Source organism: Penicillium coprophilum, assembly GCF_028826855.1.
Source record: "Penicillium coprophilum strain IBT 35676 chromosome Unknown utg000005l_segment0_segment0, whole genome shotgun sequence".
Lineage (NCBI taxonomy): Eukaryota > Fungi > Ascomycota > Eurotiomycetes > Eurotiales > Aspergillaceae > Penicillium > Penicillium coprophilum.
Genome location: NW_026622724.1, coordinates 3,196,874 through 3,219,245, shown reverse-complemented (window position 1 = coordinate 3,219,245; position 22,372 = coordinate 3,196,874). Strand labels below are relative to the sequence as shown.

Below are 22,372 nucleotides of genomic sequence, written 5' to 3'. Positions count from 1 at the left end.
ACGTCCAAGTGTATCTTATTGATAGGAGGAAGTAAGATGTGCCTAGGAACCCAGCCTGTTGTAAGTGTGCTCTTCTTCAGTCAAACCAGTCAGTTGGTGGGTAGTAGAACTCACCTTTGTGTTCCATGTTCTCAAGCCACGTAGTGGACAATCCCTCTTCTGTTGTTCTTCAAGTATGAGTTAAAAGTACCACTTTCACGGTAGCGACGGGCCAACAAGCCTGCCACGCCGGATGAGATGGGGTCAGATTCACGTGCTGTTCTAACGATATCCCATCTAGATTCCAGGTAGCAAATGGAGGCCTCACAGATCACGTCATTTATCTCAGGTCCACATTTCACCTAGATCTACGTGACGTGCGCCCCGAAGTATTACTCCTCAATAACTACCCAGTACTGTCGTCCCGAAGATAGCAACATAGCCAAAAGTAGCCTCGATGAGCGAGAGAGCTTTCAGTTGGTTCGATCACGTAGAGTGGCGCATCCACCACGGGATGTCGTGCTCAGTGACTTCAAAATCCGAGCCAAAATAGTGTGCACGGGCATCTAGATATCTCTCCCGTCTAAACTCAGAGCCGTGAGACAACTCGAGGTATTGAAGAAGGCAAAGACAGCGATGGAGGGGGACTATTTCAGGCTCGTCAAACCTTACAGTGGGCTGAAGGATTGGATACGGTGGGGATTCATCCTCCTCCAGGATATGACCTGGAATCCAAAAGCCGGGTGGCATGTTGTCGATTGCCAAGATAGTTCGAGATCTATTCTGCTCGGAGGTGTTGGCTTGGTAAACCCCGATACTCTGCCGTAGGATCATCAATATGCATGCCATCCAGCATTGTTGGATGCGTTCACTGGCGGGACCAACGGGGTGGTTGCATCGTAGTGTTTGGCTACCGTCAAGCCTCCTTAGAAACATTAAATTCTCGCTGCTCAGGCCGGGCAGGGCAGATACAAGACGTATGGCTTCAAGGCATGGCCACATGATAACGAACCGCTGGAGGTCGAGGATACTGTCAAACCCAAGATAGGCCGCTACCGTCCGTTCGGCTTGCTTCACACCAGAAGGATAGAAATCAGCGAGATGTGAGTTCTATTAAAGATGACGATGACTTACCAGGATGGGTAGATTGAGGCTCCTCTGGGATGACATTTCCTTCACTCTGAGTGACAATAAGATAGAGGAAGAGAGATAGATCTTGAAGACGGAAGATGCTCTGTGAGAATGATACAAAGTGAGAGATATCTGAGAGCATAGGTAGATGAGGTTGAATTCAGATGTAAGTGAAAGGAAAACTTGAAAGGAAAAGTGTGGTAACAAATATATGGCCGGTAGATGGTAGTTGACTAGAGTATAGTAAGTTAAGACGTAAGCTGGAAATTACGTGAATGGGATTCCTACTTTGATCATATATCTCTCATAACCCTAAACAATATATAATTAAGACAAGAAGCTGCCTAATGGGGAAAGACTAGGAAGTCAGTCCACTCATCTACCTTATCAAGTCAAGAGTAATATGTAAACCATCACGTTAGAAAAAGGACAATGGGAGTAAAAATGCTTAACACTCCAAGAAACCGGGCGCTGGCTCTCTCTATACAAATACTATGTGAAGGCATTGAGCCCCAGGATGTTTGGTAGTGACAGGCAAACAAAGAAGAGACTGCATAGGGAAGACAACAAACAAACGTACAGCTCTGACAATGCATATTCCATCTTGTTCCGTGTCGCAATGAAGGGAATCTACAATATACATGCATCTTTACTTCAATAGATCCTACAATACGACGTGGAACCCCTTGGTTTAACCAGTAAGAGGCCTAACTTCCAAATGGGCCACAACAGTACTATTCATTCATTCCTCAAGTAGATTGTGCCACTCCGGAATATCCCTGATGAGTTTCCACATAAACTTTTCCAGTTGAACCGCGCACTTAGTGTACACTGTTGTTGCGTCGTTGAACTGACGGCAGTTGCTAAAAATTAACTTGAGATCGTCGACAAGCTCTTTTGAAGCACTGTAAATATCGCCATCCAGTCTTTTCTCTATGGTCAACAGATCCATGGGTGACTTGATGACGTTGTAATAATCAGGAACTTCGTCCTTGTTGACCGGACTAACGAAGGGCCATGCACGTTTGTGATTTTGGATATGGTTTAAAAAACGCCGCATTTCGTTGTAATGAGGACCACGGCGTGGTTCGCGTGATAACTCATCCATCGTTGGAGACCAGCCCGTTGCCCGAATGGCCGGAATAGAGGTAGGGTCGATTGGAGTGATAACCCTATTAGTCCATTGTTGAGGTGGTGGGTGGACAACATGATTCTGGCTGAAGGTACGTATTTTGGCTAGAATACACTCCTTCTGCTTAAGAAGCATTCGACCAACTTCGAGGTACCGGATTCGGGGAATGAGAGAGCATTGCATCAGGGTACCCCCTTCGTAATCCTTGATATACCCCATCCAGATCGACTTATCGAGAGTGATATCTTTCGTGAAACCTTGCTTTTGAAAGTACCCAGTGGCATGATTATCGGCGTAAGTTAGAAAATGTATTACCGGGGAAGTGGCTTTGACGTAATCCTTTAAATGGGCCATGATATGTGCACCGTATCCTTTCACTTGCTGATCAGCCGAGACCGCGCAAAAACCGATTTCGGCAAACTGGCGGTCGCGGAATTCTCGAAATGTGATTCCGCCAATGACCTGAAGAGGCATCTTGACGATAGCAATGGATAAATGAGCGCGATCGTAAACGAGTCGTGCGATGTAGTCTTTGGGCATTTTCGGCAGTTGTCTTTGGAACAGGCATTTTAGCCCTGTTAGAAGAATCATGCTTTCTGTCGAGGCATCGTTGTTGACAACTCTATACTCGATTTCGCCCTCTCGCTCCTCTAATACAGCAGGCTTAAGAATAGTCAGAAGAGTTTCTCACATTCAGAGGTTCCAGTATACCTTGTCTGGGAAGGGAACCCTCCGGATCACAGCTCGAGAATTAACATCTACTTCCGAACCATGGCGAACCCCTTTTTTTCTTTTGGCATCGGGGGAAGCTCTCAGTTCTTCGGGCGCCAAGCGTTTCACAAGATTTGGCCCGCTGTCAGATATGGATGATTGTGATTGTGTGTCGTGCATCTTAGTTGGATGCGCGTCGACTCGGATTTTGTGATATGCAGATATGCAAATTTGCTTCGTCCAGTTCAGTCTGTCAGGTTGAATCGTCCGCTTCGCGTTTGAACTGTGATATGATGGAAGCGCTAAGTCGGTTGTTGCGCTTTCAGGTAACACACGCCTGCCATCTCGACATCAGTTCTACCCCTTACGTCTCGTGACATGATCCGATCTCGCTTCATCAGTGCCACAATGGCACAGCCACTTGGTCTCGGCTCACCTGACTATTGTATCTAAGCCCTCCACAAGGATGGTTATAAAAACCTCTCCTGATATATTATAGTGAAATCCAAAGGCTAGCTTCCATCGGTTGTCGAGTCCTACTAGTCGGCCTCTCGAAGGTCCATATTGTAGGTGGTTACGCTTTCGAAAAATCGCCCACTTCACCGCCGCAAAGTCACGCTTAACATATTTCGATCGGGCCCATTCGAGCACCCCCTATGAAGTGATAGGGGTCCTTGGCAAGACCGACAATATCCGGCTCGCCAGTATCCAAAAGACTTACCCGGATGGTCAAGTCAGATCATATAGTATACAGAGACTCACGATAATCGGAGAACATGGAATGGCAACTTCAAATGAACAGATCAAAACCAAGGACCTTCTGCCGGTCTTAAAAACTGATTTTAGCCCTATATGACTATCAATACAAGTATGTTGACGTACACAACAAGCAACAGGCGTCAGTTTGTCTCTTCCACAATTTGGCGCTCCCGGATGGAATGCATAGCCTCCTTACTCGCCGTAAACTCTTCAAAATACTCTCTACGCCCCTGAAACTCAAGACCGCCGTCCTTTCTCGAGTAGCTGTCCCTTGGATGTCCGGACATGTCGGACGAGCCCTTACGCTCGACCTGCCCGGTCACGACTTGATATAGGAATGCGTCTACCTCGGCCAGGAAACCAGCCGCGTCTATGCTAGGGGTGATATGACTGCATGATATCTTTGCGCGTTGTTCTGCTCTCGTCAGCCTCTTGTAGTTACGGCTTATGTGAGTGGTCAAGCTTACCTGTCTCGGCATTGAATCGTCTGATGAGCTGCCTCATTTTACCGATCGACTCACTGTACCTGATGACGCTCTGTGTCTCAAAAAAAAAGATGGGCGCGTACTGATACAGAGAGTCGCCGACGAATAGTACTCTCTCGTATGAGTCCCATATGGCAACTTCGTCGGGCGTGTGGCCGGGTGTGTGGTACATTGTCAGGCCGAGGTCGTGCCCAGCGCTATCAATCACCTGCTGGCCGTCGCTGCACCAATTGGTGATTGTGTATTCTGGTGTTTTAATATCGAGTTTGTCACAGAGGGACGTGCTTGGTAGTCGGGCAGGGCTGAGGTAGTCTTTGTCATAGTCGCTCGCCCAGACGGTACTACCGTCCGTCTCGACAAACTGCTCGATGCCGCCTTGCGGTGTTAACAAGAATCAAATAAACTGAAAGAATCCAATCGCCAAGTACTTTGATATCATGGGACTCACTAATATGATCAAAGTGACAATGGGTGCAAATAACAAGGTACTTTCTCTGCCCACCAGAGTTGAGTGGAGTTTCGCCATTGTCTCTCACGGGAACCGTCTCGAGGAAACTACGTAGCGACCTGAGCTCGACGCTAGGGTCGCGCGCCGCGCCACCGCACCCAGTGTCCATGAGCACAAAGACAGATGGGTATATCTTGGCGTATATTATAGGCATCTCGAGAAACTTGTCGTCTTCGACGATCTGGAATGTGGTGCTATTGAGCCTGCTGGCTGTGAAACATGTCGAGCCGGGGTTGGCGGGCTTAGGCGTCGGGCTGGCCGCTTTTCTGGGGATCATATTAATACACATTTCGAAAAGAGTAACAGAATTATCGGCGCATCGGAAGATAAAATAGAATAACTGTCTATGAATTGTACTTGGAAGCGTTGTGGATGGGCAGTGGCAGGACCCCGCAGAACAGCAAGCCCTGGAGGTTATGGTGGAGAGCGGCAGCCGAAAGGGGTCAACGGAACAGTGTTCAATGTAAACGGCCTGGGAATTACTGGACGTGTTGATGAACCCGCTCATAATCAGATTAAAGGCCTTGTGTTTATTGTGTATACTCTTGCCACGGTGGGTGAAGAACCGGTGAGCTATAAATACAGGTAAATGGCCGCGGAATCGAAGGGATTCAGGGGAGTAGTATTAAGGGCATAAATGTCTAGGGTTACCAAGTTATTGTTCTGTCGGCCTTTTTATTGATTACGACCGACACTAATTAAAAGGCTGATTTGATCAAAATTGTAGTTGTCTTCGCAGAGAGCCCGTTTCCAGGGAGAGCACCGAGAGAACATATTTGATCCTGCGTCGAACCACATACCGTATTCGGTTGGGGTGGCTAGGGCATGGGTGACCCCCTCTTGCTTCATGATCTTGGTATTTTACATACGGGTCGTCACGGTTTTCGGATGAGACACAGAGGGTTCTCCCATTGGCAAAGGCCATGAGGATCTGATGCAAGGAGAAGTCAAAGCTGAGTATCGGAGTTCATGGGATATCAGACACATTCACGATAGCTGACTCTGTCGCCCGAAGATCAGGCTTGAGCTGTCAAACTGTCATGGAGAATAAATTGCGGGCGAGCAACATCAACAGCACCCCACTGAAAGATTCCGAATGCAACATGCCGAACTCCACACTCTGCACGGATGGTTTAGGCTGTGTCCTGCGGCAATTCGGCTTCAAAATACTGCTCTAGTGAGTGATACGTCTGCAAGGAATCAGAGTTGCAACAAACCTTTTGCCATTGCCATGCAAAGTTCGGATCCATCATCATGGCTGAGCCTGGAAACATCTGACTGGACCCCATGAACGGGAGCCCATAATTAAAGCTCTCTTCGAGGGTGGTTCCATTCAGCCCTCCAGTGGGAAAAGGCATAGACAGGGCTGAGCCACCGTAAGCAGAGACACGAGGGACAAAATAAGACGGACGACTGACCTGAGTTTAGGGGAAAATCATTTTTCATAGCCTGAGCCTCTGCATCCATAACAGAGTCACCTGATTGCTGAGCAAGAACAATACTAAGGGTATCTGCTGCGGTCTTTGCTTCCACCGATGAATTTTTCGACCTCGACCAGATACCTTGTGCTCTTGTCAGCGCTGCAATGATTTGGTCCAAGTTGTGACCATCAGTCAGAGCATCTGGCTGTCGCGTGAGAAAGCACAGCAGCATCGTCGCTGTCAAAAACTCATGCTTCATGAAGGAGGAAGCCCTCCATCGCATTGCATAAAGCTGGCCATCCGGGATAGTTTCCTCGTCGCATATATGTTGGATTTCCAAAACACCTAAAGCGGCTTTTATGCAAGAACTGCGCGAGTAGGAGTATGATGTGCGGTCATCGGGAAATGTGGCTAGGTCCGGGCTTAAGTATTTGCAGTGTAGCATGATCTGGCCCTTATGAAACATCAGTCTGAGGAAAAGTCGGTGCATGATCACCTGCGGGGGATCAGTCACCGCTCCAGCCATGGCCTTCATGCGGAGATAGGCAGGGACTGTGGCCTCCGCATCAGTAAGAATACGATCTAGTCGCATTACTTCGTCGTAGGTCACTGGTCGAACCGACGCAGTGAAATCGACAATCACACCCAAGGCATCAAAGATACGTCGCCGAGCGACCAGGTGTGAAACTGTCGTGATCTCCGTCTCTGGTCTTGACAGGGGAAGCTCGGAGCAATCCTCGTCGAAATCCGAGTCATTCAAATTACGGGGCTCTACTGTGTCACATTGCCAATCCTTGATCATGCGTGGCATGCCCATTTGGGTAGAGATCAAGATATCTCCCTGTAAAATTGTCGCCCAGGCCCGCCGTCTCATCTCTCCCACAAATGGGGTAATCCCTGGCAAGTGCGACGGATCTCGGTGGTAGCCCATACGCAAAGCTATATTCACTGAGATTCCCGAAAGAATCCAGATGTCCTGATCAGCATCCTTGCGGATAGAATACTCGATGGTCAAGTAGTGGTATAGGGTTTCAAACACATAGCGCCCGGACTTGGTGTACTCGCCCAGGATGAGGCACTGCACTATTTTTTCACGATATGTATCCACCAACGGATTTCGGAGTTCCGGAGATGAGCTGGAGTCTGCCGCACTAGAAGCAAGCACTGCGAGACAAATCATGGAAAAGAGGAGACCGAGCCACATGATTGAAGTCTGGGATGGATTTTCCCAGAACCGTTCATACTACATTCATTATCGTTAGTCACAGTCTACTCGTGTCATTTGGCGAGGTCTTCCGCATACCTCTCGTAAAAATTGACCACTATGTAGGCAGGCTGAAGAGTATGATGCCCTATATTAGCTGCCGGCGCTTGAATAATGTAGCTCGGGGTCTTACATGGCGCCAAGTCCAACCGATTGAAGTACTGGGAAATATGACGATCGACAGCGGGTCGGGTGGGCAGAGCTGCCAAGATATCTTCTTTACTCGCTGATTTACATCCATACAGTAGGGGAGTATGCAGCATAGCAGGTTTCTCCATTTCCCCACGGTCTTCTCGCTCAAGCTGCTCCTTTATGTCGGCAATGCCATCCAAAATGGCAGCCCAATGGGTTCCTCCGAAATACTGGGCGTCTGAGGAGCTAAAATGCACATTTCCACCATCGGACTGAGCTGGAGAGTCTCCTGAATTGGTAGCCCCTCCAGGTGAGTCTTCTTCGGGACGGCTTTGAGGAGCCGACGCGACTGGGTGGTGATCCGGCCGTTCTTGGCCATCCGAGGTGGTTTTTTGCATCAGCGAGACAACAATCTGCTCCAACTGGCCCAGGCGGTCCTGAACGGTTGCTTGCGGCCGACCTCTGTGGGCCTCAGATGCCCCAGGCACCCGTTGGCCCTTGGGTAGGGTTTGATTGCTGGGATAGGCACACGAGAGTGCCAATCCACGAACAGTACATGTCGAACAGGGCTCTTTGCGATCGCATCGGAGCCTATCGGAGGGTTTAGTCAGATTCTCTTCGGAGATTTGCAGATATATGGTACTCACTTCCTCCGACGACACAGGTTACAGGAGAGTTGTGGTTTGCTCCGACGATTGATGGAAGCTCGTTGGAGCCTGGGTTCGTCCGGGAGCGGAGGGTCCATCGTGGCTGTCGGAGATATGCAGGTGCACCATTCAGCTATGGACTGTGTGGTATTATATGCGATATATCACTTCGTAGGCCGGACCACTTGTCTACCGGATAGGTCCTTCAGACTACATGAGGTTCTCCCTCACGCGCATGGTGTGGCGGGTGGGATATGTTTTCGCCGTGGAGCACACCTGGATCGCCACATAGGCAATGAAAAGAAAGGCAGAACCAATAGAGAGATGTTTCAGGGGTAGCGTGCATTGGTGCAAAGAATGGCAGTAGATGGAGATGTCGTCGAATTGTCTGGTGGTGATTGATCGGAGGTACCTAGACGCTCATCCGCTGTGATCTAACCTAATTAGGCAAGGTGCGAGGTGATGCGGGAAGCATCCGTGGATCAAGAGCTCTTTAACCAATCGGATGAACCCTTTCCTCCGTAGATTCATCCGCCTTCTCTTCCACTTCAGCTTCGCCTTCGATTCCTCCACCCAATGTTCCTCCATCGATTTGGTTTAGATACGACTTCACAGTCTCCGAAGGTTCCTCCGCTCCGTTCCTCCGCTCCGTTCCTGGCTTGTCTGTCGTCATACCAACCAATTTGAATAGCCATGAGCCCTCCGAACCCTGGCTTCAAGCCAGTCGGCTCGGCGACTACAAGACGGAGCAAACAACGTGTAATATGCCCCCGGTGGACATTAAAACCCAAGAAGACCCATTATCTACTCCCTTTTGCTACCTGAGGTGACACTCTATCGCAATACAAAGGAGCAAAACTCGTCCTTAGACCAAAACTTCGCTTCGTTCAACTATTCGGTAAAGTCCACAGAACGATGAAATTCCCCAGCAATGACGAGTCCGACATCAACCTGAGCAAAGATGAGGAGGCGGCTAAGCCGCTGTCGCCGAAACTCGGAGACGACGTCGTCGACTGGGACGGCCCAAATGACCCCAAGAACCCCCTCAACTGGTCTGGCAGCAAAGGGTTTGGTCATGTCGTGATTGTGGCCGCTCTGTCGATGGTCGTGTAAGTGAGCCCTCATGAGAGGCAAAGCAGCCAACCGTGCTGACACAAGCTACTAGAAATATCGCCTCGACCATGGTCGCTCCGGCTATGGAAGGCGTCTCAAGGGACCTGGAGATCTCTAATATGACCCTGGCAACCTTAGCTGTCAGTATCTATCTGCTGGGATTTGCATTGGGTCCACTTGTCATCTCTTCGCTCTCCGAGATGTACGGGCGCCTGATTGTCTATCACGTATGCAATTCCATCTTCGTCATCTTCGTTGTGGCCTGTGCCCTGAGTCGCACTTCCGTTCAATTTATGGTCTTCCGGTTCATAACTGGCTGCGCAGGAGCGGCACCGATGTCCCTCGGTGGCGGAACAATTGCTGATGTTATCCCGATTGAGAAGCGTGGTGCGGCGGCGGCCTTGTTTGGCCTGGGCCCCCTTCTGGGACCAGTATGCAATTTTAGCCCACTACCTAATTGATACTATGCTAACTAATCTAGGTTCTGGGACCGGTAGTTGGTGGCTTTGTTGCCGAAGGAAAGGATTGGCGATGGACCTTTTGGGTGGTCGCGATCCTCGTGAGTGGTCTTGCTTACGGGTGATATCCACAATTCTAACATTATGACAGGGAGGAGCAGCGGGTATTGGGGCATTCATCTTCATGCGAGAAACGCATCCTAATACCCTTTTGGAACGCAAGGCCGCATACTTGCGACACACAACCGGGAATCCGCACCTCCGATCTAAACTCGATCGTGGCCTCACAAAACAGCAGATCATTGTTGCAGCCCTCGTACGCCCCACCAAACTTTTGATATTCTCGCCGATTGTTCTTGTTTTGTCTATCTACGTCGCTCTTATATTCGGCCTTCTTTACCTCCTCTTTGCCACCTTTAGCATGGTCTTCGAAGGCCAGTATAAATTTAGCACCGGTATCTCCGGTTTGGCATACCTGGGCCTAGGTCTTGGCGAATTGGTGGGGTTACTAACCTTCGGTATCTTGAGCGACCGGCTCATGAAGGCGAAGATGACAGCGGACAATGTCCAGGAATCTAAGCCCGAGTATCGGCTAGTTCTGATGATGTGGTTCCCCCCAGTCATTGGGCCTGGCTTACTCATTTACGGTTGGTCGGCATATTATCAGGTGCATTGGATGGTCCCGATTTTTGGGACATTCATCGTTGGATTTGGGGCCTTCTTCGTTATCATGCCCTCACAGCTATACCTAGTGGATCTATTCGGGTCAGAAGCGGCAGCATCTGCGCTAGGTGCCAACATTCTCCTCCGCTCCATGTTTGGGGCCTTCTTGCCACTTGCTGGATCGCACATGTATTCGACACTCAATTACGGATGGGGTAATACGCTGCTAGGGTTCCTGGCATTGGCATTTGCGCCTGTGCCAATGCTGATTTATCGATATGGAGAATGGCTCCGCAGTCGGACGACAGTCACGCTTTAAATGTTGTGCAGGGTGTTTATAGATAATATCTCTAGTTATGGCTCAACTATAGCCAATAATACAAGTCAGTCTTTTATCCGTAATAAGATGGAATGATCAATGGATTTTGTATACACGAGGTAATATACTCAACCCCAAATCAAATTAGACTCGTTATGGAAAAAAGGTATAATCTCCCAGGGCTGACGTTCTGCAGCCAAGTGGGTGGTGGACTAAAACATGAGGGACGTCGTACATTCCTCCGACGCTACTGTTCCATCTCCGCAATTCTACTATGTACTGGTATCAACTAATTCTCAGTGCAAAATGGGGAGCACGACAATGGTTATAACGTATATCCGTGTGGGCCAGATGTATCTGATGGGAGCTCCCACTGTATCGGACCTGAGGTACATGGCGTCGCCTGTAAGAGGAAATTTATCCTGCCAAACAGAATAATGTCCCGAGAACAGAAGGCGCCGGGTCCCAACATCGACACTAAACGAGTCTGCATAAGCGAGATAGTGTCAGACTATCGGAGCATTAGTAATGCTATTTTCTACTTGACTTTAATGCGCAGAGACTCTTCCCCTTGCTGCATTCGATACGAAGTCAATATATTCAACAAACGATCAAATACTCTGCTCCACCTGTTTACTCAATCTGGTACCCTGAGTGTTCAGTCGACGATCCCGCAGTGAGCGACAGCCCAAGAAGCATGACAGGCCAGAGGAAATTCCCAACACGTACTTGTCAGGACCAAACGCATCGACGCCGCCATTGGGGTTTCCAAGCTTCCCTATGGCGCGGGACGATCCTTTGCCGTCGATCGCCCGTGTGGATCCCATCGCCGACCCACACGACCCGGCCGATCCACCGCTGGACCCAATGCTGGCTGATATATGATTCCACGCACCGAGGGCCAACACAGACATGCCCGCTCCTATAGCGTTCCCTGCCTGAAAGGTAGAATGGTAGCTTTCTCCCGAATTGCTGAACCCAGATCTGGATCTCACACAATCAAGCAACGCGCTAGAACGCAGCAGTGGCATATAGCATATACGACTATCCGGTTGGCGGGGCAATTCATCTCGCCCTGAAGTTGCGGGAAATAGTATCTCGACAGGCATGGGCAGGAACCGAAGGTCCCAGCCTTATCTCCAGTAGTGATGACCCTGTGGACACACTCACCCTCCCTCCTCCTAATGGTGTCATTTTAGATGTCCCTAGTAAATATCTACGACACATTTTTCTCCGACTTACGCCGGCTTTTAGTCTTACTACCAGGCTCGACATAGTCCCGGGCTGGGCTACGATGGGTTTTGCGACTGGACGGTCTCCTTCTCATGGACGATGGGTGTGTGCGGATTCTTAATGCCGTGCATATATTGCAGGATGCGTTGGATGCAATTGAGAATGATCTCGGTATGAGATTGGCTTTCTGAAAACTGACTACTCATAACTGACGGGTTTAAAGCAGATGTTCAAAATCTAAACGACAGCAATATAGCGTCGTTGTTAAAAAGAAATCTCAGCACTGGCACGGTAGCGGAAGGGGCTTTGAATGCGGATCTACAGGCGAAGGTTGAAGAGCTGCAATGGAGTTTAAACCAGATTGATGTTTCTAGATGTGAACTATATGAAAGAAACACATTGCTTCTCTGAGATCCTACGGCCAAAATATTGATTGCGACAAAATGGACGCTAATCTTTTGGGTACAAATATTACTCTAGTCGATTTTCAACATCACTCTCAAGAAATATTGCGAATGCGTCGGACATTGGTTACAAGGCATCAAGTATGTAGTAAATAGCAGTAGCAAGGGTAGATTGATCCGGACTATAAGCAATATTTACAGCAAGTGAAATAACAAATAGCTTGGTTCAAGGCTTTGTCCACGCACAGGCACACAAACACTAAATCTCAGACTCTTTGATTCCTTTCGGAATGTTCTTCGGGCCAGAGGCTTTGGGCTACTTTAGATCGCAGCGACGTGATTAGCAACTCCGCATTGCCAGTCGCTGGACCCATAGTAGATGGTGTAATGGTCGTTGGGAGAGGCACCGCTGGACAACGTCTCGCCGTACTGCCAGAACATATCACCACCCATTCCAGTGGTGGCAAGCGAGGTAGCCTGCCACGTAACCGAGTCAGAGCAGTGGTCATCCTTGATGCCATATTCTTCAAATAGACACGGCTTTCCGGCGGCCTTGCAAGCAGCGGCATGAGACTTGATCCAGTCGTTACCCCAGCTGTTGTTAGAGATGCCCCCTTTAACAATATTAGCCACTGCATAGATCAAATATAGGGAAGAGGTTCGTCACTCACAGTCAGATACGTATAGGTGGAATGTACCGAAATCGATCTCCGGGATAGAAATGTGCTTGGCAAAGTCATTACCCTCGTATGTCGTGTACGGGTAGGAGTTATCCGAGCCGGTGGTCAATCCCATGCCCTCTGTGAGATGGGTCAGTGATGTGAATCATTTGTGATAGCGGTAACAACATACCTTCTCCAGTAGTCACCATGTGGTTAGAATCGAGGGATTTGATATATACAGCAGTCTGTTTGACCCAGTTGTAGATAACATCAGTGTCGCAACTCTGGCAGCGAGCCTCGTTGGCCAGCTCCCAAGCAAAGATAGCTGGAGAGTTCTTGTACCGAGAAACGACGGCCTTGATATATGCTTGATAGGCGCCTTGGATCTTTGCGCTAGTATACCACTCGGTCTTGCTGCCACCATAGGCATTGATGTAGGCATTCATGCCACCATAGTCGTTCCAGTTGTTGACAAAAGGAATGATCAATTTGATTCCGTACTTCTCCGCGGCAGAGACCACATAGTCAAGGCGTTGCAGGCCGTCCGCCCCGGTGTTGATAGTGCTTGTACCGCTTGATTTGTCATGAAGCTGGAAGTAAACAGTTCCAGAGCTGGGAACGCTGTTAACGTCATTGAATCCCCAGGTGCGAAGGACCTTGAGTCCTGCCTGCTGCAGGTGCTTGAACACAGAATCAACATCTGCGTTGTTCGTCAAGAATGGTAGCCAATACGCATTGGTGCCAGCAAAGTACTTGGTCTCGCCGTTGATGTTGAAATTCAAGCCGTCAACTTTGGCGAACGCTGTACTGCCTGGGCTTGTGGGAGCTGTAGTAGTTGTCGAGGTTGACTTGGTGGTAGTCACAGCCGAGGTGGTGGTTGAACTGGACGTAGTCAACGTCGTAGTGGCTATATAGATATGGATTAGTTCTCCCAGTTGCCAGAAACATGCATCATGAACTTCTCACCAGGCTCACAATGGCTAAACCACTCATTCAAATAAACGCATGACCATCCGGACTGACAGGTGGTTGGGCCGGTATAGGACGAACCTCCACACTGTCCCCAAGCGCCTGCCTGGGCTGATACAGAATTGATCAAACCCAAGGCCACGAGAGCGGAGATACTACGCATTGTGAGGAATTCTCGGTTGGTACTGGATGGGCGATGTGTTGTTGAATGCGAAGCTGCGATGAGGAAAAAGAAATCCCAGGATCAGGGAAGATCCGGTGCCTTATATATCCTGAAGCCACAGCATGTACGTTGATTCCGGCGAAGATAGAATCCTATTCCGAGGCCTTCCTGTCACACGATACTAGCATGGCAACTCACCTGGGCATACTTCCAGTCCTCACAAGGGCCAATCAGACCAGGAGCTGCCAAACTTGGCATATGTTAGACTAATTTGAACTACTCCGTACGGGCGGAGACCCTACTTGGATCATCTTCGAGTCGGTATCCAATGATATTCGAATGTTCACTCCACTAATAGGCTTCTAAGTTGTTTTGTGCCGCCGCCCTCGGATAAGTTTGGTCTAGCGTTGTAGCTCTGAAGGAAGCCTAGAACTAAATCGGATGCAGAATCTTCCAGATTTTTGTCGTCGCTTTATTTCACCGTTTATTTCCTCCGAATACACACGGGGGTAGCGGTGCATGAAAAGTTAACGCACCCCACGATTCTTCCCGGCTCCCCCGTGCTGAAAGCAGATGGGCTTCTGCACAGCATAGAAAGTCTGGGGTGCACTTTCTGGGGAAGAGGCCCAAGAAAATTGACAATTACTGGTATCTTCCTTTCACGACTACATTTTCCGCGGTAATCCCTCGAAACACTTTTCGTCCGTTGTTCAAAGTTGCTCGGCCGATAGTTTTCAAAATCCTACATGACACTTGAAACACCAATTTTATCTGCTACATTGGAGGGAAGCCCCGGTTCCTCCGTAGTTGGGGCGAATCTCACACATTAGCCCCGAAAACCCTTTTTTCAAGGTAACTGCAATCGGAACGGAAGTCCGTCTCGCTGCCCTGAAACGAAGAACGCCAAAATCTTCAATGCCGTCCCGGCTCCTAATTGCCTATTGTGGAACTACTTTGTTTTGAATCGATGATGTATCGGGCGTTATTTTCCAAGCCCCTTGACGACTTTTCATGTACTCGAGTCAAAAATATCCAGACATGGGCTCAGTAGGTGGCATGGTGCTGACGGCTCTCGGCGCAGTCTCACGGTTATTGAAGGCTGAATCTCTATCTAGAGACGAATTTCTGAATAATTCTAGGCCCAAAGAAGGTAATTGAAACGCTGTTAGCCTGTTCCCAGACCTGGCGCACATATGGAGATGCTACCCCGTAGGCATTCCGTCCATATTCCGCCCTGTTCCGAGCTCACAACGAAGTTGAATGGTATTCCGCTGAGACAAAATATATCTTACTGCTCCGGATGCCTTCTCTTTCTTGCCTAGCGTGCGAAGGACTGCATAGATCGTAGTCTATCTTGCCAGAATATCATAAATCCTTTGGTATGACTACTAGCCTTGAGCATTACCAGATTTGCCAGGGGTTATCTTCGCCGAATGTCTCGAAAGTGGAGGATTCAATTCTATGGCAGTGTTGAAGCGCTACTCTCTGTGGGTCAATGATACCTACGCAATAAGTTGTCTTGTCCGTTCGACCCACGCACCCTCCGAGTGGGGGCTCAAGAAACCCACGAGTGAATAGACTAAAAATCTGATCGCCTAAAAAGTATCCTCGAAGGTATCGAACCGTATCTAAAGCTGAGAATTGCGTGGTAAAAGGGCTGAAAATTTGAAATATAGCCGACAATGCACGCGTAGCATGATGTATGGAAGATTTTTGGCGGACAAGATGATATGGTGGCACACCACCAGATGACTTTCGCATTCGAGTTCATGAATTTCATTTTGTACATGTTGACCGTAGTCTTACCAGTCTCTACGCTGCCCTCGATCTCCCAGCTTTGATCTGTCTGCTGTATCTCCACCCACAAGCTCATCGAGCTCTCGATATTATGCCGACAATGATTCATGCCCAGTAACCCGGTCCTTTCATACTCTCCAACCAACACTCTCTCAATTTGTCTTCCACATAGAACCGCCTTTTCGTAACGACACAACGTAATCAGCCTAACAAGTGACTACAATTGCCCCTTATAACTTCAGAAATGTAAGCCCATCCAAGCCATAAAGATTTTCTCCCACACACCATCTACAAACGGTGTTTTCTACTCAAAGATCTGAGTCCCCGAATCCTCTAAAAGCAGAGTGTCTGAGAATTCTGTAGCGCTATCATAGAGCGGTACATATGCAAGATACAAATAATGCTGGATTCTTGATAAAATCCATACAGGTTTTGAGCAGGGATCTAAGCAAAATGTATCGAGCAGCGAAGCTCCTGGCTGACGCAGCATCCTGCATCGGGGGATTATGCAGCTACATAGGCCCGGAGGCGGGCGAGCACGTACGGATAGAACGGAAGCTGTGCAAGGTGGCAGTTCAAAAACCGCTTCTGCCCAATGCAGGGGTAAGGGTAGATTTTGAAAGCTTTATCCCGCAGAGTGGCTTTCTTAGCGTCTAAATCTATTGGCACCACCATAGGGTCTTTGTAGTATCTGTTATTTTGGGCCAGAAGGAAGACGCTCCAACCCTTGTAGGGGCCTACTGTGCACGCCGTAGGTTTAGATGGCCCTTCATGCAGGTGGGAAGCAAAAAAAGCCCCTTTCATAAAATGCAGGATCCAGAATCATGCCTAGTGCTGAGCAGCAAATCATAGGGCGACTCCATATATTAATGACGTTTCATGCGAAGCATTGACTGATAAGCTTAGCCAAGGCCGCCGTTTACCCACTAACGCATGGTTATGGCACTGGTACCTTAATTTAATACCCCTGGTTATGCCCATCTTAACCCGAACAGGCCCTCGCGGCCCCTGCAAACTCTGGTCAAGTCTCATAGCCCACCACTAGCGATTAAGGGCTTAGAGATATTGTTTCGCTGCGATAACAAGGGAGATAGATAGAACACCCAGCTCCCCCTCCTGCAGGGTTTCACCTTGGTTTCCAATCCCAGACAGCTTGCGCCCCCTTTAACGGATGTCACGCCGGTCGAAGCCCGTGGCGTCGCATTATTCTCCCGCGCATTAAACTATGTCAGCTTGTTCAATATCATCGAGCTCTCTAGCTTCCGTTTCCACATCGTTTGCTTCTGGTGCTCCCAGTCATCCTCATGAATCAGCAGACGGGTCAAAATTCTCTGTGGAAACTTTGAAATCGTTGTGAGGGGGAAAACAGGAAAATCTTTGAATCGGGGATTGATAAAGCGAGGAGAAGAGTAAATAACGTATCAATTCTCTGCACACAGGCAGAATGTTAAATAGCTAGCTAATTAAAACAAGTAATTTATCTATGTGAAGCCTGACAACTCAGGTACTACAACCAACAGGAATGATGGATGCATCTCAATGAGTAATCTAATTCTGGCCATTTGGTATATTGATCACATCTGGACCGACGATTAGGTTCTCATCACACCCCTTTTCGTATAAAGAATTTCGGGATGCAGAATTGCTATCTGTAATAGACATATATGTGCCATTGATCGAGTGATATCTATGAAACGGTAGAATCTAAACTCCGAAGCGGAACTCCCGGACCTTCTTTTGATAGTAGAAAGATGCCAACAGCCCAGTGGCACCAAGAGCCAGAGGCATAGCGGCCCTAGCCTTTGTCTTAATAATCCTAGGAATTGCAGAGCCCAGGAGGAGTATGCTGTTTCCCAGGGCAAGCTCAGTGCCGTAGTCCTTGTTCTCCTTGATCAAATAACCTAGCAACATAGTCAGTTTCGGTACATTTCGGCACGCCCACAATGATGATTGGCACTTACCAGAGTAGGCATAGGAGATGCCAAGTCCAACACCGGCAATCAAGGAAGGTGCTGATCGGGTTCGTAGAAACCCAACGGTACCTCCGATAGGGACTACTTATTGTCAGAGATGTTAAGTTTTGATCTCTTTGTAGGACTTACGAAGAGCGGCAAGGGTGAAGGAAGGATGTTCAGCCATAATGATGTTTAAGCAGTTGGAATCAATGTAGGGTCTGAAGCTTTGGAAATTAGAGCTCTCTCAATTGCCAGGGGCGCGCAGATCCCGGGAGCTCCCATTAGTCAGCGGACTACAGGACCGGAATCGGGGTCTCGGAAACCCGAGCACCGAACTGGCTAACACCGAAGCCATCGTATGATATAGATCATTCGAGCAAATGGCAGTCATATTTCACCTTGACATCTTAGGACTTCCTCAAAGCCTACATATACTACAGGAGTTATCATGTAGTATCATTATGCGCAAGAGGATCGTTGGATGCGTAACAAGAAATTGACACCGACAGCTTCCAAACCTGGGACTGACCTCTCATGAGTACTTCATGATGTAGGACATAGGTTGAGAACTCTGTATCTCTCTATATCGTCTTTTATATTATGCGGAAATCTTCATCAAATGACGTAAGTCTACGCATTGTAGGCAGGTGCCCAGGTGGGCTACATTGATTACTAATGTGCTTAAAATTTGAAAGGCATTTAGGCATAAAATAGTGTGTTACCTCTCAACAGTCTTCGGGTTTTGCGGAATTGGAACCACCTTCTCAGTGCAGGAAACTGTTATGCTGAATCCTATGAGACCGACAATGCAAGCCCGTCGTTGAACGGTGAATGCGGACCCAATTTCGCTGGAAAGAAAACTTACATAGGAACACAGTTCGGAGGCTGTTGTTCAACAAATGGTTATTGTGGGAATACAAATGATGGTTGCCACCCTCTGGCGCCTGTTCAACATTATGGTTCACCTCCACCAATGGTGAGTGTGGTCCTAACCTCTCAGGAAATATGAACTTTCCGGGGTCGTTGTTTGGAAATTTTGCTCTGTAAGTGGATATTGTCTCAACTCTACTGCCTATTGCTCAAGTCAAAACTGTCAAAGTCGGGCTTGTACTAGGAGATGAATCGATACTTGGAATCCATTGATGTTGCTTTTCTTCATACGCTTATCGTTTCTAAATAATTCAATTAAATTTCACCAGGATGGAGGAATCCAGTAATCCTCCCAGGCACCATGATCTGCATCCTGGAACACATTGATCGCTCCTTCAACGCCATTTTCGCCCACTGTCCACACGCCAGTTTCGATCAATTCAGTCCATCGATCAAAAAGTCTCTCCAATCTCTGCACCCGGTGCTCTCCGCCAAATGGGTAAAAAACGCCATGCTGGAAAAGCTGTGTGAATGAGCCAGATGGCACTAGAGTTCCATCACTCCGCCTAGCTCCATCCTCGCCAGCAAGATTTGGTCGTAGTGCAAATGGGAGTAGGAGGTGGAATCCAGTTTCTTCAGAATCGTATTCAAATCGATTGACCGTTGCACTATATAATCCTGTGGGAACAGGATCCCCTTGATTAGATGGCACGTCATTTCTCGATCCAAAGAACAAGCGATGGATTTCATCGTTAAAACCGATCGTGCAGTCATCATCCGCAGATGCAAAGAGTAGAAATGAAGGTATATCCCTACCCTGACCTTCCACGTTAAACATCTGACGCGCTGTGAAGGCTTCCTTATCGTGCGGAACCTCGAGTCCGGGCGCGATCAGCTTAAAACGTGGGGTCTTTACTCGGGTTAGAAAAGAGCGAATAAAGCACTCCTTGGGCACTAAAGCCGCATCGAGCTCTGCATCGGTAAAAAATGGTGCATCCTGGGATATTGGTAAAAGAGACTGCATGCGTGATTCGATCGCGTTCGTATAACGGTCCATTGCAGCGACCGTACGATCAATCTGAGCAGCGCAGTACGGGTGCCAACACCATAATCCAATTTGATGTCGCGAATTCGATTCAACGTCGGATAAATCTCCCTCATCCCGTGGATCGGCCGTGATTTTTCCCATTCGGAGCATATGGATCCAATGGGTGAGAATTGTCTCCAGAGGAAACCACATATCCCAATGCTCAGCAACAGGCTCGATACTTTCTACATTGTCGGTGGTCAATGGGAATGAGGCACGATGGTTCAGCTGGTCGTAGAGAACCCCAAGACAGTGGGAACCTAACTCGAGAGTCGTGCCGTAGATGACTACAAACCGCTCTTTACCTTCAAAATTGCTATCTTCGAGAGGGAAAGTCTCGTCGGCAAGTTCCATTGAGAGCCCGTTCACCCAGTAGAAGAATCCTGGTGTCGGATCATAGATTGAATCAAGGAATGAGTTCAAGGATGGGTCAAGCCGAGTGCGAATGGCGTCGATACTCTCATTCGGCTGGTTGAAGAACCATGACTCGCTAGCTAGAGCGTCAAGATCGGGCGTATCTGTTCCATTACGGGTCATGTGGGCATATGCGACCAGGTAGTTGTGCAATCTGGCGCAGCGTTCAAAATCAAGTGTGTCTTCATCCCGCGCTGGATTCTCGTCTGAAACGAGAGCATCTTCGATGTCAAGAATTTGTTCTGGCGTGGTGTTCATGATGAGGGTTAAAGGGGCAAGAGAATAGCCCGTAATAGCTGAGTACGGACGGATGCTGGGTTTTATAATTACGAATACAAATACACAAGTAGTTATGTATACGTGTCTTCCAATGTTTCAAGCGTGGTGTGGTACTGTAAGTACGGTGTATCATTACGAGCTCCACTCCCTTCCAAGTACCCCAGATCATCAACGCACCCGTGTGTCATTCATTCAACTATATCTCTCTCCACCTAATTATGTTACATTGTTGTGTATATAGTCACTACTATTGAATAGCTAGATGATCAATAATTAAATCAAATTAATGTGTCAGGTTTTAGATCTTTGTTTCATACCAAGCAGGTGCTAAATCAGATCAAGTCAAGTTTAATCAAGCGCATCTCATAGTAAATATATACAGGACATAAGAGACGCCCATTCGACTTCTCTTCGTCCTATTTCAATCAATTCAGGGTTATCTGTCCCCATTCAACATTTAGTAGATTCTTAAATTGCTCCTTAGGACTTTGATCTACTAAACAAGGAAGATTCCTCAGCGTAGACTCCGCACTATCCGGACCATTCCAAACTCCCCAATTGTTGGATTGCAAATAATACAAAAAATTAGCTAAACATCTATCTTTCAAATTTATCATAAGCACATACGACCATAGGGTGTGGAAAACAGGGCTTCCCGTCCGCTCAGCCGTACTTAAGCCACACGCCGGTGAGTTAGTAGTTGGGTGGGTGACCACCAGCGAATCCTCACTGTTGTATGTTTTTTTTTTTTTTTTTTTTTTGCTTCGCTTCCGTGTTGAACGACGCCCTGTTCTTCGGCTTGTTCACCTGAATATCTTGCATGCCCTTGAACCGCGAACTTGGCCTTCCTCTCCCGTGCTGATCTTTTTCCTACAGGTGTGTTGTGACCACACAACTCTAGTACTCATTTCTACCAGTTGATACATGTCAATACCACAGCCGAGACACCCCATACTACGTTAACTTCGATTGGCACCATTTGCTTATTTGCTTCATTTTGATTTCAAAAAGCGATGGAAGATTCAATCGCAGCAGAGTTGCGTCGTCGGCTTGAGGGAGAGACAGGCGGGAGGAGAAGCAGAGCACCTCTAGGGAGAGGCTAAACGGCGACTCGAACCTAATGCACTATTCCGCCTCCTCGATCGCCGCGTTAGTATCTGTTCTGCTTACTGAGGGTTTGTCTTCCATTAGGCTAACGGCTTTGGTGTCGTGTGATGTCTCGCACAAGACTCCGCGCAGACCTTCCGATTCGATGTCTATGTACAGCGTCATCTTCTTTAACTTGAGTTCTAATCATCAGGATATGGTCAAACGATAGTCCTAGCGGAACCAACGCGCCAGTTCCATCAACGCTGTACTTTCGTCCCTATTCGATGACAAAGGCTTAGCCATTGGGCAGTTTTCATGTTTGGCGGTCTTGTCGTCCTCACTGTCTCTTCGTCACCTTACAATAATATTTTTCGAGGACTATTACTGATGCTACACTTCAGCTGACGGGAGCCTTAGCGCCCCTGGAAGATGCTTTCAATGCTTTGGGCTTCATCAGCTCTTTGAGATCACTACATGCTCCTATATCAACTCCGGGCCAGGTATCTCTACCTGAGGTGCTTCTCTACGATATTCTATGTGATGACAGGCCTGAGAGCACTGGGTTTGGTGAGTTTAATCTCCTGGATGAGATAAACCTGAAGGGCCAGAGACTTGGGAACCAGCGCTTTGAAGACTAGTCCAAGTTGGAATGTTCGATTCTATTAATTTTCATAATGTATCCATCAAGCCGATAGAACTGCTGTTGTATATTTTAGATACCATCTTTT

At 48.1% G+C, this 22,372-nt stretch overlaps 11 protein-coding genes across 11 annotated transcripts; 1 reads left to right on the top strand and 10 right to left on the bottom strand.

Moving 5' to 3' along the window:
• Nucleotides 1-465: 465 nt before the first annotated feature.
• Nucleotides 466-1,149, bottom strand: N7500_008739 (uncharacterized protein; the record flags this gene model as incomplete). Its single annotated transcript, XM_056679883.1, has 2 exons — nt 466-1,089; nt 1,114-1,149. The coding sequence occupies 2 exons, from the start codon at nt 1,147-1,149 to the stop codon at nt 466-468; spliced, it is 660 nt and encodes a 219-aa protein (XP_056530255.1).
• A 703-nt stretch (nt 1,150-1,852) lies between these two features.
• Nucleotides 1,853-2,782, bottom strand: N7500_008738 (Histone acetyltransferase GCN5; the record flags this gene model as incomplete). The annotated part of the gene is made up of 1 exon (XM_056679882.1): nt 1,853-2,782. One exon carries the CDS (start codon nt 2,780-2,782, stop codon nt 1,853-1,855), a length of 930 nt encoding a protein of 309 aa, XP_056530254.1.
• Nucleotides 2,783-3,852: 1,070 nt separating this feature from the next.
• N7500_008737 (MBL fold metallo-hydrolase) lies at nt 3,853-4,994 on the bottom strand (the record flags this gene model as incomplete). The annotated part of the gene is made up of 3 exons (XM_056679881.1): nt 3,853-4,082; nt 4,180-4,572; nt 4,646-4,994. 3 exons carry the CDS (start codon nt 4,992-4,994, stop codon nt 3,853-3,855), a joined length of 972 nt encoding a protein of 323 aa, XP_056530253.1.
• Nucleotides 4,995-6,010: 1,016 nt separating this feature from the next.
• On the bottom strand, nt 6,011-7,330 carry N7500_008736 (fungal specific transcription factor domain-containing protein; the record flags this gene model as incomplete). Its single annotated transcript, XM_056679880.1, has 1 exon — nt 6,011-7,330. One exon carries the CDS (start codon nt 7,328-7,330, stop codon nt 6,011-6,013), a length of 1,320 nt encoding a protein of 439 aa, XP_056530252.1.
• A 74-nt stretch (nt 7,331-7,404) lies between these two features.
• N7500_008735 (Zn(II)2Cys6 transcription factor domain-containing protein) lies at nt 7,405-8,267 on the bottom strand (the record flags this gene model as incomplete). The annotated part of the gene is made up of 2 exons (XM_056679879.1): nt 7,405-8,113; nt 8,170-8,267. The coding sequence occupies 2 exons, from the start codon at nt 8,265-8,267 to the stop codon at nt 7,405-7,407; spliced, it is 807 nt and encodes a 268-aa protein (XP_056530251.1).
• Nucleotides 8,268-8,662: 395 nt separating this feature from the next.
• N7500_008734 (uncharacterized protein) lies at nt 8,663-8,842 on the bottom strand (the record flags this gene model as incomplete). Its single annotated transcript, XM_056679878.1, has 1 exon — nt 8,663-8,842. One exon carries the CDS (start codon nt 8,840-8,842, stop codon nt 8,663-8,665), a length of 180 nt encoding a protein of 59 aa, XP_056530250.1.
• A 242-nt stretch (nt 8,843-9,084) lies between these two features.
• Nucleotides 9,085-10,722, top strand: N7500_008733 (MFS transporter; the record flags this gene model as incomplete). The annotated part of the gene is made up of 4 exons (XM_056679877.1): nt 9,085-9,278; nt 9,335-9,713; nt 9,764-9,841; nt 9,892-10,722. The coding sequence occupies 4 exons, from the start codon at nt 9,085-9,087 to the stop codon at nt 10,720-10,722; spliced, it is 1,482 nt and encodes a 493-aa protein (XP_056530249.1).
• A 611-nt stretch (nt 10,723-11,333) lies between these two features.
• On the bottom strand, nt 11,334-11,636 carry N7500_008732 (uncharacterized protein; the record flags this gene model as incomplete). Its single annotated transcript, XM_056679876.1, has 1 exon — nt 11,334-11,636. The coding sequence occupies one exon, from the start codon at nt 11,634-11,636 to the stop codon at nt 11,334-11,336; it is 303 nt and encodes a 100-aa protein (XP_056530248.1).
• A 1,044-nt stretch (nt 11,637-12,680) lies between these two features.
• On the bottom strand, nt 12,681-14,153 carry manF (putative endo-1,4-beta-mannosidase; the record flags this gene model as incomplete). The annotated part of the gene is made up of 4 exons (XM_056679875.1): nt 12,681-12,973; nt 13,031-13,159; nt 13,212-13,928; nt 13,988-14,153. 4 exons carry the CDS (start codon nt 14,151-14,153, stop codon nt 12,681-12,683), a joined length of 1,305 nt encoding a protein of 434 aa, XP_056530247.1.
• A 3,501-nt stretch (nt 14,154-17,654) lies between these two features.
• Nucleotides 17,655-18,089, bottom strand: N7500_008730 (TMEM14 family protein; the record flags this gene model as incomplete). Its single annotated transcript, XM_056679874.1, has 3 exons — nt 17,655-17,851; nt 17,912-18,004; nt 18,053-18,089. The coding sequence occupies 3 exons, from the start codon at nt 18,087-18,089 to the stop codon at nt 17,655-17,657; spliced, it is 327 nt and encodes a 108-aa protein (XP_056530246.1).
• A 1,008-nt stretch (nt 18,090-19,097) lies between these two features.
• N7500_008729 (uncharacterized protein) lies at nt 19,098-20,534 on the bottom strand (the record flags this gene model as incomplete). The annotated part of the gene is made up of 1 exon (XM_056679873.1): nt 19,098-20,534. One exon carries the CDS (start codon nt 20,532-20,534, stop codon nt 19,098-19,100), a length of 1,437 nt encoding a protein of 478 aa, XP_056530245.1.
• Nucleotides 20,535-22,372: the final 1,838 nt, after the last annotated feature.